This window comes from Mytilus californianus, unplaced genomic scaffold (assembly GCF_021869535.1).
Source record: "Mytilus californianus isolate M0D057914Y unplaced genomic scaffold, xbMytCali1.0.p SCAF_6, whole genome shotgun sequence".
In the NCBI taxonomy this organism is placed as follows: Eukaryota; Metazoa; Mollusca; class Bivalvia; order Mytilida; family Mytilidae; genus Mytilus; species Mytilus californianus.
In genome coordinates this window covers 98,661,723-98,680,121 of record NW_026262712.1, presented here as the reverse complement: position 1 = coordinate 98,680,121, position 18,399 = coordinate 98,661,723, and the positions used below count along the sequence as shown (strand labels likewise).

General features: G+C 32.9%; 1 protein-coding gene across 2 annotated transcripts in view; it reads right to left on the bottom strand.

Moving 5' to 3' along the window:
* Window positions 1–18,399, bottom strand: part of LOC127705438 (receptor-type tyrosine-protein phosphatase mu-like) — a 145,123-nt gene that overhangs the window by 43,973 nt on the left and 82,751 nt on the right. For both annotated transcript variants that reach the window (XM_052209753.1, XM_052209754.1), the window contains 2 exons: window positions 15,182–15,352; window positions 2,492–2,662 (listed from right to left, as the gene is read on the bottom strand). In XM_052209753.1, the coding sequence (XP_052065713.1) occupies window positions 2,492–2,662; window positions 15,182–15,352 (342 nt within the window). The remainder of the gene's footprint in view (window positions 1–2,491; window positions 2,663–15,181; window positions 15,353–18,399) is intronic.

Genomic DNA, 18,399 nt, shown 5'->3' with positions numbered 1-18,399 from the left:
TGCTGAAAAATTTTGTTGTTTACAGTTTAATCTGTATCTAATATAATATTCAAGATAATCACTAAAAGCTGCAAAATTTCCTTAAATGTACCAATTCAAGGGCAGCAACCAAACAAGGTTTTGTTTGATGCGTCTGAAAATTTCGGGCGGATAGATCTTGACCTGATGAACAATTTTACACCGCACAGATTTTCTGTAAATGCTTTAGTTTCTGAGATATAAGCCAAAAACTGCATTTTACCCTCAAGTTCAATTTATAGCCATGGCGGTCATTTTGCTTGATGACTGGGTCAAATACATTTTTAAAACAAGATACCCTAAGTATGATTTAGGTCACTTTTGGTTTAATTTGGCCCAGTAGTTTTAGGGGAGAAGATTTTTGTAAAGATTAAAAAAATTTACGAAAAAGTATGAAAAATTGACATTAAAGAGCAATAACTCTTTATGGGGTCAATTGAAAATTTTGATCTTTTTGACTTATTTGTAGATCTTACTTCTCTGAACAATTGTGCTGTTTACAGTTACCTCTATCTATTATGATATTCAAGATAATAACCAAAAACTGCAAAATTTCCTTAAAATTACCGATTCAGGGACAGCAACACAACAACGGGTTGCCTGATGAGTCTGAAAATTTACAGGCAGATAGAAACTGACCTGATGAACATGATTATTTTGTCAGATTTGCTCTAAATACTGTAGTTTCAGAGATATAAGCCAAAAAAAAAACGTATTTTACCCCCATGTTCTATTCTTAACCGTGGCGGCCATCTTGGTTTATGACCAGGGTCATAGAATACATTTTTTAAAATAAATACCCTAAGGATAATTCAGGCGAAGCTTGGCTAAATTTGGCCCACTTGTTTTAAAGAAGAAGATTTTTGTACAAGTTAACGGACGACGACGACGACGACGGCGACGGACTCCAAGTGATGAGAAAAGCTCACTTGGCCTTTTTGGGCCTGGCAAGCTAAAATACGAAAGGGAGCTCCCATCAATAGATATAAACATTATAACAAAGTTTCATGAAAATTGGTTAAAGCGTTTTGGGTTAATGTCCAACATACTGACGACGGACGGACGGACAACGGTATACCATAATACGTCCCGTAAACGGGCGTATACAAAGATTGATGAATTTTTTTTTCGATTAATATACAGGTTTGGTGTGACAAAAAAATTAAAGCATCACTTGTGATCGTATGTAAAACGGGATAAAAACTATACTCCCGCCTCCCTGAAAATCAAATGAACTCATTTGGTCTCATTCTGTTATATTGTTTGATTTTAAACACATTTTATTCATTAAGATATAAAAATGATTGAGCAACAGGAACAGCTAAAAAAAGTACTTTTCATACCACATCTACAAAGTTTTAAAATTATATTATACTTATGAATCAATCAATGGGAAAACTGTGAACTAGAGCGAACATCCAACATATCAAATCCAGTGTCAATTCCAAGGATACAATTAACACGCACCCTCAAAATAAGATTTGATTTAGATACTACTAGTTGATAAATAAAGGAATACTGTCCAAGAATCAGGTTAAACAGTCACTGCATGTATCTCAAGCATAGTTGTGCATTAATAGAACTGTGCGGATATTCAGAACAGGAGGCTAGGATTGTATTCGACCAGTTTGATCCGGTATATTACTATTATTTCAAATTTACGAAGGTAAAGTAATAACAACAGAGGCTGCGCATTTTTTCATCCTAAATGCAAATGAATTGCTTTGTTTGATTTTAACTGCTATAATGTTTAAATTTCAAATGTTGACGAAAATAAAGTAATTAGACAGAGGCTGCATATGTATACATCCAAAATGAATAGCACCATGCGATTTAAACTTGTATAATTCTAAAATATTAGTGTTGAAAAAGGTTAAGGAATTACAACAGAGACTGCGTAGTTTTACAACCCAAAAGAATATCACTGTGCGATTAGAATTGCACATTTGTATTGGTCCCATTTGATGCCAACGTTTTTAATTTTTTTATCCAAAATCTTTATCGAGTGAGTAGCTGCTCCCTATACCAAAAGTCAGTCAATTATGGTCTGCCTTAGTTAGCCAAAAATTTAATGAAACATATATAAGCAATGTTTCGGACAATTTCGGAAATAATTTCCGGTCAAATTGTTACATCTAGTTATGCCCCTTGGAAATATAATATCGGGAATTGCATTGCGTCTTCTCTCAAGCCTTCATTTCTTAGATATATTTATAAAATATTTAAAAGAACAAAAAAAGTTCTTTTTTAGTTATTGTCCTTGGACAGATAAAAAATATGAAACGCAGGAGACATTTGAACACTGTTCTTTTATTGTATTGGGTATTTTTGTTATACTTTTTTCCCTTTATATTATATATAGCTTTACACAAAGTGATATAATCTTTTTCAACGGAAAATAACAATATTTTTTTTTTAAATAGAAAATTAATTTTCCTGTTAGGAGATCTTCAATTCTGCTATAAATATTTACCTTTACATGATTTGAATGAGCATTTTTCAGTTTCAAGTGATGAACCACTGCAATATCCGACATCAACAAACGTACAACTGCTACTGCATTGCTGGCAAAAACGATTACGCGATCTCGACCCGTAACCACAGCTCACAGAGCACGGATTCCAAGATTGCCAATCGGACCATTCTAAAATGAAGAAATAAAGGAATACAGATTGAGAATCGAAAACATTTAACCGTCTATTGGGATGTCTTTGGGAGATATTAAAAATAAATGTTCATTTTGCCTAGACATAACATGTCGAACCAGGCTTAATTATCATCAATAGTCAATAATTACAAAAGTATTTCATATGCAAATAGACAACCTAGTTCTGTGTGTAAAGCATATTAAAAAAAGTTAGTGCAAACATCTAAGATATGATTTTTCAAATATTAGCACCAAGGGTATTGGAAATTGTATGCATCTACAAAATTGACGCAACTCCGTTTAAACGCTAAATTATAGAAAGTAGAGGGTCCAATTATTGCTTTAAAGACAACATGAGTTATCTGCCTTTATCCAAAGCTTGTTTTGAAGTAAATGAATGGATTTCGGACAGCTTCAGATTTTTTTCAGTCCTTTTTTACCCTTTATTTTTAAACTAGCTAAAAGTAAATATTATACAATAATAACAAAAAAATACGGAAGCGTAGTAACGTCACATGATTTTTTCGTTTTGTTTAAATAAAGAAGTGCTATTACGCTTCCTTACATCAGTAAACAAGTACTTTAAGCGTGAAAACATGTAGCTTTTCTTTCTGTAAAAAAAAATAAAAAACCAATTAAAAATCAATACAATAGTGAATAGAAAACGGGATTGTGTCAAAGAGAACATGGACGCCACACTAAACTCCGAAATGATATGTCGTATCCAAATTCTGTCATACTGTCGCCTATCACATAAAATTCGACATCTACATTTATCTTTCTACGTTCATGATCGATCCAATAATATATAAAAGATACCATCCATTACTAAGAAGAAACAATTGAATCATCAATTCCCTCCAATCTACAACTTTTCTTGTTTCTTTGGACATTAGCTTTGAATATACTCAGTAAACTCATCAAAGATACCACCACATCCTAATGCAGAATGGAGTCTGCGGGGATGTTGCACCCTTGTATGGAACACCACAGCTGTCTTATGTGGTACTCTAATATTACGTTATGTTGTTTTATTATTACTTGATGATATTTTGTCTTTACATAATATAATTTAAGTCCTGCACTTAAATTAAGTTATCACGGTGCGCTGTAAAATTATGTTGGTTTGGTTATTAGTGAGTTTAAGAAAACTTTAATTTCATTGGTGGTTAGTGAACCATACAATTTGACGTCACGATCCTTTTTTAATTAGGATCCAACAGGAAAGGCTGCATATGTTAAACTTATTGTTATCAGAAGAAATTTTTATTCAAAAAGCCACCCTCCCACCCAGAAATGTCTATGTATTGTAAATACAATGTTTTAGAATATAGTGCGGCGGCTTCGTGAAAATTGTGCAAATCCTGCTACACGCATGAAACTTGACACATAGCTTTCTCTAGTATAACTCTTCTATTTCAGATAGGGAGGCAATCGAAAAAAGTGTACCACTTCCGGTAAAATCCAATATAGCGGACATTATGCTAAAATCAGCCCAATATCGAAACTGGTATGTGAAAAGTATTATAATCATGTTGATATCATTCAATTCGACACAAACCTTTATTCTGTGCTACTTTTGGATACATTATATAGATTATATGTCTTTTAAAACTTTACTCCTGGTCAATTCAATATGGCAGACATTGTGCTAAAATAAGCGAATTTCTAGGGAGAAAATTGCAAAGTATTTTAATGTATTACTAATATCATAATATTGTGCAGGAACCTTTCTTTTGTGCTTCTCATGGATATAATATATAAATGACATATGTCTTTAAAACACCTATTTCCGGTGATATCCAATATGGCAGACATAGAAATATCAATTTTTAATTTTGATATTCAACTTTTTTCAAAATGTAAAAAAACTGTTTTTTGTGCCGGTGTCATATATGGTATTTTGAACCCCATGGTAAATTGACCCGGGGTCAAAATACAGCTATGGTAAATTGAACTCCCCATGGTAAATTGAACCCCCCTGTATGGAGAATTGACCCCTTATGGTAATTGAACCCCCTGTTTTTTTCATTCTAGATGATTATTAGTAATTTATTCATAATTCTTAAGCTTATCATAGATTCAAAATCATTCATACAAGAAGGGGAGGTCAATTTTCCATGATTTGTTAAAAGAAATATCTTTGCTTGGTATAAGTGCTCTCAAGTCATTACCAACAAAATTTCATCCAAAGCACTTATTGAAGCATTATAATTAGACCATAAAATATTCAACATATAAAGCTAGTTTTAATTTTCCATAGTAAAAAAGGGGGAGGGGGTCAAATTACCATGGCTCAGTTAAAATTGAAAGTAAAATTTTCAAAACATCTTTTCCAGCACGTTAAATACATACAAACTACTTATTGGATTATTATTTCTATGTACAGGAGGTAAGAAAGCTAGAATTTTGAAATTGGAGGTGTAAAGGGGAAGAGGTCAGAATACCATGGCTAAATAACATTTTCAAAACATCTTTTCCAGCATGTAAAATACTTACAATCTACTTATTGGAGTATTATTACTATGTTAAGGAGTTAGAATAGCTAGAATGTTTTGAAATTAGAGGTCTATCACAGGGGTTCAATATACCATGGCAAAGGGGGGGGGGGGGGGTCAAAATACCATGGTTAAGTAAAATTTTCAAAACATCTTTTCCAGCATGTTAAATACATACAAACTACTTATTGGAGTATTATTACTATGTAAAGGAGCTAGAATAGCTAGAATTTCTGAAATTAGAGGTCTATAGTAGGGGTTCAATATATCATAACAGAGGGGGTCAAAATACCATGGCTAAGTGAAATTGTCAAAACATCTTTTCCAGCATTTTAAATACATACAAACTACTTTTTGGAGTAGTATGACTATTTAAAGGAGCTAGAATAGCTAGAATTTCTGAAATTAGAGGGCTATAGTAGGGGGTTCAAAGTTCAAGCTATTATAACTCCTGTACATAGTAGTAATACTCCAAAAAGTTGTTTGTATGTTTTTTACATGCTGAAAAATATTAAACTTTTGGCTTTAAATCATCATCAAACCACTAATTCTCTATTATGTTTACAATGTTTAAATACAAAGATAACACTTCCGGTAAAAAAAACAATATGGCATAAATTTCAGAAGAGAGTACTCAATCTGTATCCTCGATGTAGAGTTTTGGATAGATTTATTAAAAAAAAATAAAGTCACTAAAGTACTAAAACATCTTTAAAATTACTAATATATGGCTCCAAATACACGTTTATACACAATAACCACCACAAGCATATTTATAAAGCAGTGCACTGAAGACCCGATTTCTCACATGTAGAACGACCGCGGCATCCTTTCTGACATTCATAATGTACCAGCTCCTGACTAGATGACGAGGCTTCAGAAAGAGCTGTCGAAAAGGGTTCCTATTGATCATCTTTGTCCCTTCGCCATCCATAGGCGCCTGGACTGGATAGCATATGAACCAATTCCAAGCTCGTTCGCCATACACACCCGCCGTTGTATATTGCACATTTTAAATACTGTAAAAGACTTGACCTTGTCTGCGGAATAGCCTCAATCAGTCTTCCCTTTTGCTCAAACAGTTATTTTCTTGCTTCGTTAGCCCCATCTGATGAGTTTGTTCGATCGTACATCAAAACCACGTATCGTTCTATCAATGACATCATTAGATCCATATCTGGTGATGTAGGATGATTAATAATTCTGAATGCTAAAGTCACATCGTCAAATGCCATCCATGTCTCCCACGCAGTCTTTTCTCTTTTTCCAGCAAACGAAGATACCGTAGCTTCACAACCGGTAAAGGCACGGAACAAAGGAAGTGTGTGTGATTGCAACATCAGTATCGACTGTTCGAATCATGACTCGTTTAAGTCCGTTTATCACTGTATCTGACACATGCACCATGATTCTATTGCCAGCCTCTTCATGTGAACATGGTGCTAAACTTGAAACATCATGTTATGGTGGATAACATAGAACATCCTTAGTATTTGTTGCTACAGCAACCTTTTCCTCAAAATGTTGTTAAGAAAACCGCTGTGAAAGAAAACTAAAAAGTTCTTTTTTATTGTTTCATCTCTCAGAAAAATCAGCCAAATTAGAGCAATTTTGTTTTGACCCTGGACTCGTCTGCGTATTTCCTTTCCCCTCTTGCCTCTTGTAGCAGCCTTCAAACTATTGTCTATATTCGCATCCCAGACTTCATCCACTCTTGTTACAGTTTCCAGGTGTTTCCTGATGTAAGGACAGAATACGAAAATCAGCATAATCGTCAAAGGTACGAGATGTCGATGGTTTAAACATATTCACAATTGCTGCTCTGTCAATAACTAAAACATTCACACCAGGAACGTCGCCTGTCGTTGTTGTCAATGGTTCTAAACACTTACTGAGAAGATCCAATTTGGTTCCGAGAAACATGAGTAAAGAAGTCTTCCAAGTCGCCACCTCTCGTCTGACAAGATATTTAGAGCCTTGAAAATAACAAACATCACTTTTCAGTATGCTTATTTTGTTCTTCATTGCCAAACATTCTTCCCATTAGGAGTTCTAAGCAACTTCATTCCATTTTTCTTGATTGGTTCAAAAAAAAAGGAACAGTTCGTTTTATCAGTCTGTTTTCAATGTACTTTTCATACTGTGTATTACCGATCTTCTCTTTTTGCCGGATAGTATCAACGACAGATGTTGGTGCTACATGTTTATCCGTCGTATCAAGGACAAGTAAATCCTGACTATCTTCAATGGACAAATTCCCTAACTCATCCATTACTTCTACCATGAACCAAACATCCTTCAAAAATGACTTTTGAACAATATTTTTATGTTCGTTGTGATGTTCGTCCTCGTCTACCTCAAAATCACTTAAAGTGCTCTCAAACTCTATTGTCAACCTTGCCATATTAGGCCCTGCAATCATCCATCGCCGTAACAGGATATTCAGTTAATCTAACTGCACCACCATCAGACTTTATCATTGCAATGTTCTGCTCATGAGCATGGTCTATTGCTTTTGCAGAAACTTTCTTTTTGTTTTGTGAACAACACATTTCCCTGATAAAAACAAAAGCATCAGGATTGGCAGAGGAAAGAGCTGTCATATCACAAACAAGAACCGGTAACCATTTTGGAGTAGTAGATATGATCAAGTGCATAGAACCAAGGGATGATTCTAGTAAGTGCATCTATGAACAGTTTAAAATGTCCTTCTCTTGTGGCTCTGATGAAAATGAGGGCATCTAATTCAAGTTTCAGAGTTAGCAATCAGTAATGGAACTGAGGTCTTTCTGTGGACATATACACGCAACACTCCTCCATGTCAAATTTTAGGATCAACTTCCTCATTCTTAGTGTATTCCTAGAAAGCAGCCTTCAGCAAGATGTACAAACAAAATGCAGATAACTGATGATATAAAAAAGAAGATGTGGTATGATTGCCAACTCTCTACAAAAGACCCAATGACACACAAATCGACAACTATAGGTCAACGTACGGCTTTCAACATTGAGCAAAGCCAATACCGCATAGTCAGCATTAAAAAGCCCCGAAATGACAAATTTAAAACAATTCAAACGAGAACACCAACGGCCTAATTTATGTACAAAAAATGGAAAGAAAAACAAACATGTAACACATCAACAACGAGTAATGGTTGAGGAAGGTTAATGCCAAATTTCATGCTTGTAGCAGGATGGGCACAATTCTTCTGAAATATGCGTGTAGCCGCTGCACTAATAAGATACTGCTGTGTTGTAATTTATAATTTCAGGTGATGATAAACCTATATGTATTTGGCCATTTGGACAGACAGGATATGTGAAGACGTCGGATCGAAGTTATCGAACTTTCCAACAAAGACTTTGATCTTACTAAGCCTGTGATCTACATAATTCGCTACATCAAAAAACATTTTGTTTTATGAATAGGATCATTTACATCAGATGAACAATGTAAGGGTTTCGATCCATCACCTGTGTTCACACGGTGATTTCCAAATTGTTTTAATCTTGCCGTTATCTGTGGTAGTAATTTATATATATGACAGTACGGTTGCCATAATCAGCGATCTGCGGGTAAACTTATTTTTCAGTTAGCATCATTTATGGTGTTATGTTCAATTACATATCACTGACAGTTCGGTTGCCAGCAATTTTCGGTAACAACATATATTGAATCAGTATATACAATATGTATAAATTTTGAGAATAATGATATTAAAGGCTGTGGCAAAATACTGCCAATTTGTTGTTTGGTCTTAATAAGCATCTGTACTGGGATAATATGGTTTTGAAATTACGTTATGATGTTTTGATATAACTCAATATGGAATACGTGATAATGTTTCGTATTGACTTGATAAGGTTTTTTCATTACTTACTAGAGATTTCCAATATAATGACATACGTACGTAACTCGACGGACGGACCTAATGGCACTGGTTATTGTCATCTATTGAATTTGATTACATACGTTGCTCAAGTTCCAACAAAGTATTCCAAGACTTTCAAAATCACACATTGGCATTTTCGTCTATATAAAATAATTTTATCATGACAAAAAATGATAGAAATCTTATTTATCACGTGGTTTTCTAGATTACCGCCTTTATTGTCACTGACTTAAGATCACGTATAAACACACGTATCTCATACCTTCATGCATCATACGTATCATTTGAGATATCTTTCATGTTTTGAATTTGACAATTATTTTTCAATTTACTTTGCAGGTGAACGCCCCATTATACATTTTTTCCAGACTTTCATTATAATTTATCTTCTTTTTATTATATTGGTTGCGGGGAAAATATTCAAATAGATATAGGAAGATGAGTTATAAGTGCCAATGAGACAACTCTCCATCCAAGTCACAATTTATAAAAGTAAACCATTATAGGTCAATGTGCAATCGTGAACACGGAGCCTTGGCTCACACCGAACAGCAAGCTATAAAGGGCCCCAAAAATTACTAGTGCAAAACCATTCAAACGGTACAACCAATGGTTTAATCTATATAAAAAACGAGAAACGAGAAACACTTATGAACCACATAAACAAACGACAACTACTGAACATCAGATTCCTGACTTAGGACAGATGCAAACAATTGCAGCGGGATTAAACGTTTTAATGGTACCAAACCTTCTCTGGAAATACAATATAGAAGTATGCAAAAAAACAATTAAGTCGTGTACACCTTTTACTTTCCTGCGTGTTTTAAACTCTTGTTTAATCTAATCCAAGTAATGACAAAACTATATCAAGTTAATACGAAACCATAGCATATAATATCGGAATATAATTAAGTAATGACTATTCCATAATGAGCAATATCAAAACACCGTATATATAACGTAATAGCTGAGTAACAAGACAGCTGTGGCGTTTCATATCATGGAAACTTGTAATTTTATGGTCATTTTTATAAGTAAACTGTTTGCAAAAGTATGAATTATTCGAAATACTAAGGATTCTCTTATCCCAGGCATAGATTGCCTTAGCCGTATTTGGCACAACTTTTTGGAATTTTGGGTCCTCAATGCTCTTCAACTTTATACTTGTTTGGCTTTCTAGCTATTTTTATCTGAGCGTCACTGATGAGTCTTATAAAGACGAAACGCGCGTCTGGCGTATCAAATTATGAGCCTGGTACCTTTGATAATTATTAACACCACTGGTCGATGCCACTGCTGTATGACGTTTCGTTCCCGAGGGTATCACCATCCCACTAGTCAGCACTTCGGTGTTGACATGAATATCAATTTTATGGTCATTTTTATTAATCAACTGTTTGCAAAAGTATGAATTATTTGAAATACTAGTAAGGATTTTCTTATCCCAGGCATAGATTACCTTAGTCGTATTTGGCACAACTTTTTGGAATTTTGGGTCCTCAATGCTCTTCGACTTAAATCTACTATTAAATCAAGGAAAATTTGCAAGCATATTTTATAAATTTACCAAATGTGTTATTGAATTTAACAAATATTAAAAGAAAAAACCCCAAAATGTTTCTTAATTTGACAAATTAAAGACATAATTTTAAATCACCAGGAAAATGTACTGAATTTGAAAAATAAAATACAAAAATGTCAATTATTTGACAGATCATTTGTGTTGGTACATTCTAAAAAAATATGTTAAAAGTAAATAATGCATCTTAAGAATAAATATGTGTCATTTAAAATTTTACTCTTCTTCAGCCATATACATTAGTTACAATGTCAACTAAAAACAGTATTTATCGATTACGAGACAGCAATAACAACGCAATACGCACAGTGTTCCCAAGGGATAACCGTGAAAGGCTGATTCTTCCACTTTACACTGTGTATTTGGCGAAATGCACGGAAATGGAACCACTACTTCACAGGACCCCGCACCACCAGCCACCTAAAAGATTGGCGCACAAAAATAAATAGACTATGTTCTTGGAACAATTTTATGCTCATTAAATCTTTTGTCTTTTTTTATTTCTTTACTAAAAGATAGTTGGTATAACAAATACAGGAAAACCAGGAGTAAATAAAGGCAAATAAACGGTGTGTTCCCATTTCGCCTTAGCTGTGAATTCCGGGTAAAAAAGGTAAAAAGAAACACTTAGGCGAAATGTGAATTTTGAGTTTTTTTTTGTATTTAATAAATAAAATTGAACATTTCTATGATTTCAAAAGTTGTGAAATCAGAAAAAAAATCTACATTAATAACATTTGTCAGGAGGAAAGTTGATTCTCCTGAAATATTTTTTTGTTTCATTTAATAACAGTTGTAATTGTATGAATTATCTTGCAATTAAAAATCTTAATAATTCAATTATCCTTTACATTATGCAACGTAAAAAGTTTTATGGAACAAAAAAACATGTTTTTTTTTCACAGACTTGTTTACATATATAACAGAAACTTAAAAAAAAAAACACATTAAAAAAAAAAATCTTTAAAATTGTGCTAATTATATAAGATAACATTTGTATGCTTATTTAAAATTGTGCTTGTAATTCGGTTGCTGATTCAGAAAGCAAATGGTTGTTATGATTGTATGATATTTTTCGTTATTCTATTCAGTAAAACATGAAATATTCCATTACATATTGGTCATCTCTAAGAAACAAGAACAAAGACTTTATTCACAAAATATATCACATATGTAGATACTAGATATGGACAATGCCCCCCCCCCCGTTCTAGTCTGCCATATATACATAAGTATAGTTCCACAAATTTTAGATTTGACAAACATTGATGTTGGCATATAACTTGAAATTGTTACACTATCTGTAAGATACAAATGATGCTCCGGCCTAACCATTTATCAGTATGTATGATCAAGGACTTTCTATATTATATAGTTAGTATAGACTGTCCCTGGTATGATGATGTAACTGTAGGAGGAGAAAGCGGGACCAACCATGATCTCTTTATGCAGCTAGTACCGTACCCCAAAAAATAACATTTTTAAAAAAGATGAGCCACTATAAAAAGAATTATTCACAAAGTGTGACAACCGGGAAGACATAAAAAAACATCTTTTTTTAGAAAGTATTTCCTTCAGATTTTGACATTAAAATAACAAATATCAACTAATTGCAATACAAAAAAGAAACTTAATAATATTGTTTACACATATTCCCATTTTGCCTTAGTTAATTCTTTTTTACCTGAAAATTTGTACGAAGGCAAAATGGATTATATATAAAGATTTTAACAGCTAAGGCAAAATGAGAATAAGTCAAATAAACCACCTTAATTACCTGCTACACATTGTAAAAACTAACTAATCACTATCAAAGCAATTCCCGATTGTCCCACATTTAAAGCTTCCTAATTGTCCCACAAACATATTCCAGATTGTCACACAACATTTATTTACTTTTGACACCCCATCAACCCTCCTCCCGGCTTGGTACATCATGTGGTACAAGAAGAAGAACGGCTGCCCTGTTTAAAAGTTAATGTATGTCAGGTACTCCTTTATAGTTGGTGACGAGTCCTGTTGACTGCACTTTACGCCAAATACACTGTGTAAAGCAAAACAAAAAACACCTTGAATAGTGATCCCTGCAAAGGATGATCTAGCAGAAGTTTGGACAGCAGCTTCGTAATCAATAAAAAAAGTTGTTGCAGTCGGGTAAATCTTACATTGCGTGCAAGCAATCATCAATATTGTAAATATCCTCTGACTTCCATGGTAAAAGTGCAAAGACTGAGTGGAAGCATCTTTCCGTCAATAATTGGCGTAGGGTGTACAGTGTAAATGGAATATACATTTTTTTAATTTGCATGCATCATTTCTGAATTTATTTAAAAACGTATAAATAAACGTAACATTATAAAAATATGTCATTACTCAGAAATGTTATATCATTTAATCAAAAGTGCATTAAACTGATGATTTGTTAAACAATCATATTTTAAAAATTGATAATATAAATATAAAATAATAGTTTGAACATGCAATATTCAATTCTTGTTTATTTAAGCAAATAAACACCAGTTACCTTGTTTATTTAAGAACAGTTACATCATAAAATAATGTGAAACTTTTGATGTGGGATAGTGAGAACTCTTAAATTTAAAAAAGGGGGATAATTGGGAATAAACCTTATAGCATATCATAATTTTTCACTTATTATGCCTTATGTTTTATATACATTATTTGTCATTTTGTATATGCCATGTATGTTGTTCACCTGGAATACGCAATGTCATATTTAGTATATGTGCTTTATCATTAACCCGGATGTACTGGTGAGGACAGTCATGTTTTTTTTTGCACCTGCAAAAACTCTAAATTTTAAGGATTTTATTTGAACGGTAAAATTAATTTTTAACAACTTCGCAGATTTTAGGCCAATAATGAAGATTATTCTGAATATTTTGTTCACTTCAAGAGCGTTGCGAACGTCGTCGCGTTGTTAGTGGTGATTAATTGTTCTCCATTGTTCTTTCAACATTCAATTGCAAAAACAATAATTGTATTACATGTATTTTGAATAACAATGTCGGACTACAAAGAATTCGACACCAAAACAATCACTATATTGAACTCTGTACTAGCTGTTGTGGCAGATCTCCAGACACAATGCGGAAAGCTTGCGCGTTACTATGATATCCCAACTTGAGGGGAAATTAGATTAAATGGTAACACGAATTGAAAATGTTGAACAGAAGTGCGAAATTGTTTTTAACCGAAATAAAATGATTGATGAAAATGTAGAACAAATGGGTACGGTTGTGCATAAAGTTATAGATCGCTGGAAAGAAAATATGTCGAAAATATCATTGTTAGAAGAAGTAAATAGCGATAAAGAAAACACATTCGATATAAAATGCGTCGATGAGCGATTGACAAATCCTGAGAGTGATGTTGAAGAGTTAGAATGGCGATCAATGAATAACAATATAATTATATTTGGAATAAAACAGGAACCAAATGGTGATACAGAGAACACTGTAAAGGATGTAATTCGCAAAAAACTTGGAATCGTTAAACATATCAATTTCTCCTCAGTACATCGTTTTGGAAAGCAAAGACAAAATAATCAAAGAATTATAATGGCTAAATTTGTATCTTAATTTGAAAGATAATCAGTTAGTGATGAAGAACTGTCACAAATTAAAGAGGACAAATATTTCTGTCAGAGCTCAATTTCAGGTAAAAATTATATCAACCTATATCCTGTGTTAAACCAGGCAAAGACAGACCGAAAGAAGGCTGTATTTGTAAGAGATAAACTTTTCATAGGAGAACTATACAAACCAAATGATGACAAAGAACCAAAACACACGGATTACAAAGAAATACAGAACAGAAACACCCAAATTCATGAAGCCGATAATGTATCCGATAAAAGTTCATTCATAAACTCAACCCGACCCACTAATATTCCATGGAATCGTCCAATACCCAAAAAACAGAAAAGTCTTCAGCGGAACAGAATTAATTTTGACATACCTGGCTGATTCGTAAAACCTGGCCAATATTATCTTCAATGCGAAGTGCATACACACTCTATTAATTATGATATCTATCTTGATTTTTTTTTATTCTACGCTAGAAATATCCTGAACATATTTCACAAATAATGAAAACCTCTTTTTCACCCGTAGTGATAAAAGGGTTGCGTTTTATTTTTTCTTTGTCATATTTATTGAACAATTTATTATTTTGTATACTATATCATGTTGCTCTTGTTGCACATTATGTGCGCCTGAGTGTATTAATAAACTTGTCAAAAAACTTAAATTTAAAAAAGTGGGATAATCGGGAATAAACCTTATAGCATATCATAATTTTTCACTTATTATGCATTATGTTTTATTTACATTATTTGTCATTTTGTATATGCCATGTATGTTGTTCACTTAGAATACGCAATGTTATATTTAGTATATGTGCTTTATTCAATAAGATATTTGATTTGATTTGAAAATTTATTATTAAGGGGGTTGGTTGAATTTAAAACATGCTATTGACATTAAGTATACATTCTACTGCGCATTACGTTATAAAATACCTGGACATTTATTATTAGAACAATTGTCGGCCTCCTTATTGTCACCACTACATGTTGAACCACCACCGGATGCAGGAGGATTATTGCAAATTCTGTATCTTAACCTTTGGCCACCACCACACGATACTGTACACTCATTCCATGCACTCCAATATCCCCAACTTCCATTTACTGAAAGTTTATAGATAAATAGATATTTTTTTTTCATTATGCATGACATAATTTAACAAAGAAACTTACTAGAAATTTTCAAATTCGCTTGCTCCTGAAAATTATTAATTGCTATATCATCTTTATTCAATTAATACAAAAAACCAACAAGAGTAATAATTGTCATGAATGAATTGAGATGTCGCGAAAAGGTTAAAAAGACGGCAACCCAACACACAATAAAATGAGATGTTTAAAAGTCGACATTCAATCTCTCACAAGCTAAGTGTTTTGCAAGCAATCATCAATATTGTAAATATCCTCTGACTTCCATGGTAAAAGTGCAAAGACTGAGTTGAAGCATCTTTCCGTCAATAAGTGGCGTAGAGTGTACAGTGTAAATGGAATATACATTTTTATAATTTTCATGCATCATTTCTGAATTTATTTAAAAACGTATGAATAAACGTAACATTATAAGTATATGTCATTACTCAGAAATGTTATATCATTTAATCAAAAGTGCATTAAACTGATGATTTGTTTAACAATCATATTTTAAACATTGATAATATAAATATAAAACAATAGTTTGAACATGCAATATTCAATTCTTGTTTATTTAAGCAAATAAACACCAGTTACCTTGTTTATTTAAGAACAGTTACATCATAAAATAATGTGAAACTTTTGATGTGGGATAGTGAGAACTCTTAAATTTAAAAAAGGGGGATAATTGGGAATAAACCTTATAGCATATCATAATTTTTCACTTATTATGCCTTATGTTTTATTTACATTATTTGTCATTTTGTATATGCCATGTATGTTGTTCACCTGGAATACGCAATGTCATATTTAGTATATGTGCTTTATCATTAACCCGGATGTACTGGTGACGACAGTCATGCTTTTCTTGCACCTGCAAAAACTCTGAATTTTAAGGATTTTATTTGAACGGTAAAATTAATTTTTCAACAACTTCGGAGATTTTAGGCCAATAATGAAGATTATTCTGAATATTTTGTTCACTTCAAGAGCGTTGCTAACGTCGTCGCGTTAGTGATGATTACTTGTTCTCCATTGTTCTTTCAACGTTCAATTGCAAAAACAATAACTGTATTACATGTATTTTGAATAACAATGTCGGACTACAAAGAATTCGACACCAAAACTATCACTATATTGAACTCTGTACTAGCTGTTGTGGTTGATCTCCAGACACAATGCGGAAAGCTTGCGCGTTACTATGATATCCCAACTTGAGGGGAAATTAGATTCAATGGTAACACGAATTGAAAATGTTGAACAGAAATGCGAAATTGTTTTTAACCGAAATAAAATGATTGATGATAATGTAGAACAAATGGGTACGGTTGTGCATATATATATATATTATAGATCGCTGGAAAGAAAATATGTCGAAAATACCATTGCTAGAAGAAGTAAATAGCGATAAAGAAAACACATTCGATATAAAATGCGTCTATGAGCGATTGACAAATCCTGAGAGTGATGTTGAAGTGTTAGAATGGCGATCAATGAATAACAATATAATTATATCCGGAATAAAACAGGAACCAAATGGTGATACAGAGAACACTGTAAAGGATGTAATTCGCAAAAAACTTGGAATCGTTAAACAAATCAATTTCTCCTCAGTACATCGTTTTGGAAAGCAAAGACAAAATAATCAAAGAATTATAATGGCTAAATTTGTATCTTAATTTGAAAGATAAACAGTTAGTGATGAAGAACTGTCACAAATTAAAGAGGACAAATATTTCTGTCAGAGCGCAATTTCAGGTAAAAATTATATCAACCTATATCCTGTGTTAAACCAGGCAAAGAAAGACCGAAAGAAGGCTGTATTTGTAAGAGATAAACTTTTCATAGAAGGAGAACTATACAAACCAAATGATGACAAAGAACCAAAACACACGGATTACAAAGAAATACAGAACAGAAACACCCAAATTCATGAGGCCGATAATATATCCGATAAAAGTTCATTCATAAACTCAACCCGACCCACTCATATTCCATGGAATCGTCCAATACCCAAAAAACAGAAAAGTCTTCAGCGGAACAGAATTAATTTTGACATACCTAGCTGATTTGTAAAACCTGGCCAATATTATCTTCAATGCGAAGTGCATACACACTCTATTAATTATGATATCTATCTTGATATTTTTTTATTCTACGCTAGAAATATCCTGAACATATTTCACAAATAATGAAAACCTCTTTTTCACCCGTAGTGATAAAAGGGTTGCGTTTTATTTTTTCTTTGTCATATTTATTGAACAATTTATAATTTTGTATACTATATCATGTTGCTCTTGTTGCACACAATGTGTGCCTGAATGTATTAATAAACTTGTCAAAAAACTTAAATTTAAAAAAGTGGGATAATCGGGAATAAACCTTAACAATGGTGTTAATATGTCCTTTGATTGAGTTAAGCTATTTCAGTGGATATTTTATAGTGTGTCTTTCTATGTTGTGATGTTACACTATTGTTTCAGAAAAAGGGTGAAGGTTTGGTACCATTAAAACGTTTAAACCCGCTGCATTTGTTTGCACCTGTCCTAAGTCAGGAATCTGATGTTCAGTAGTTGTCGTTTGTTGATGTGGTTCATAAGTGTTTCTCGTTTCTCGTTTTTTATATAGATTAGACCGTTGGTTTTCCCGTTTGAATGGTTTTACACTAGTAATTTTTTGGGGCCCTTTATAGCTTACTGTTCGGTGTGAGCCAAGGCTCCGTGTTGAAGACCGTACTGTGACCTATAATGGTTTACTTTTATAAATTTTGACTTGGATGGAGAGTTGTCTCATTGGCACTCATACCACATCTTCTTATATCTACTTAAGGCATATCATAATTTTTCACTTATTATGCATTATGTTTTATTTACATTATTTGTCATTTTGTATATGCCATGTATGTTGTTCACTTGGAATACGCAATGTTATATTTAGTATATGTGCTTTATCCAATAAAATATTTGATTTGATTCGAAAATGTATTATTAAGGGGGTTGGTTGATTTTTAAAACATGCTA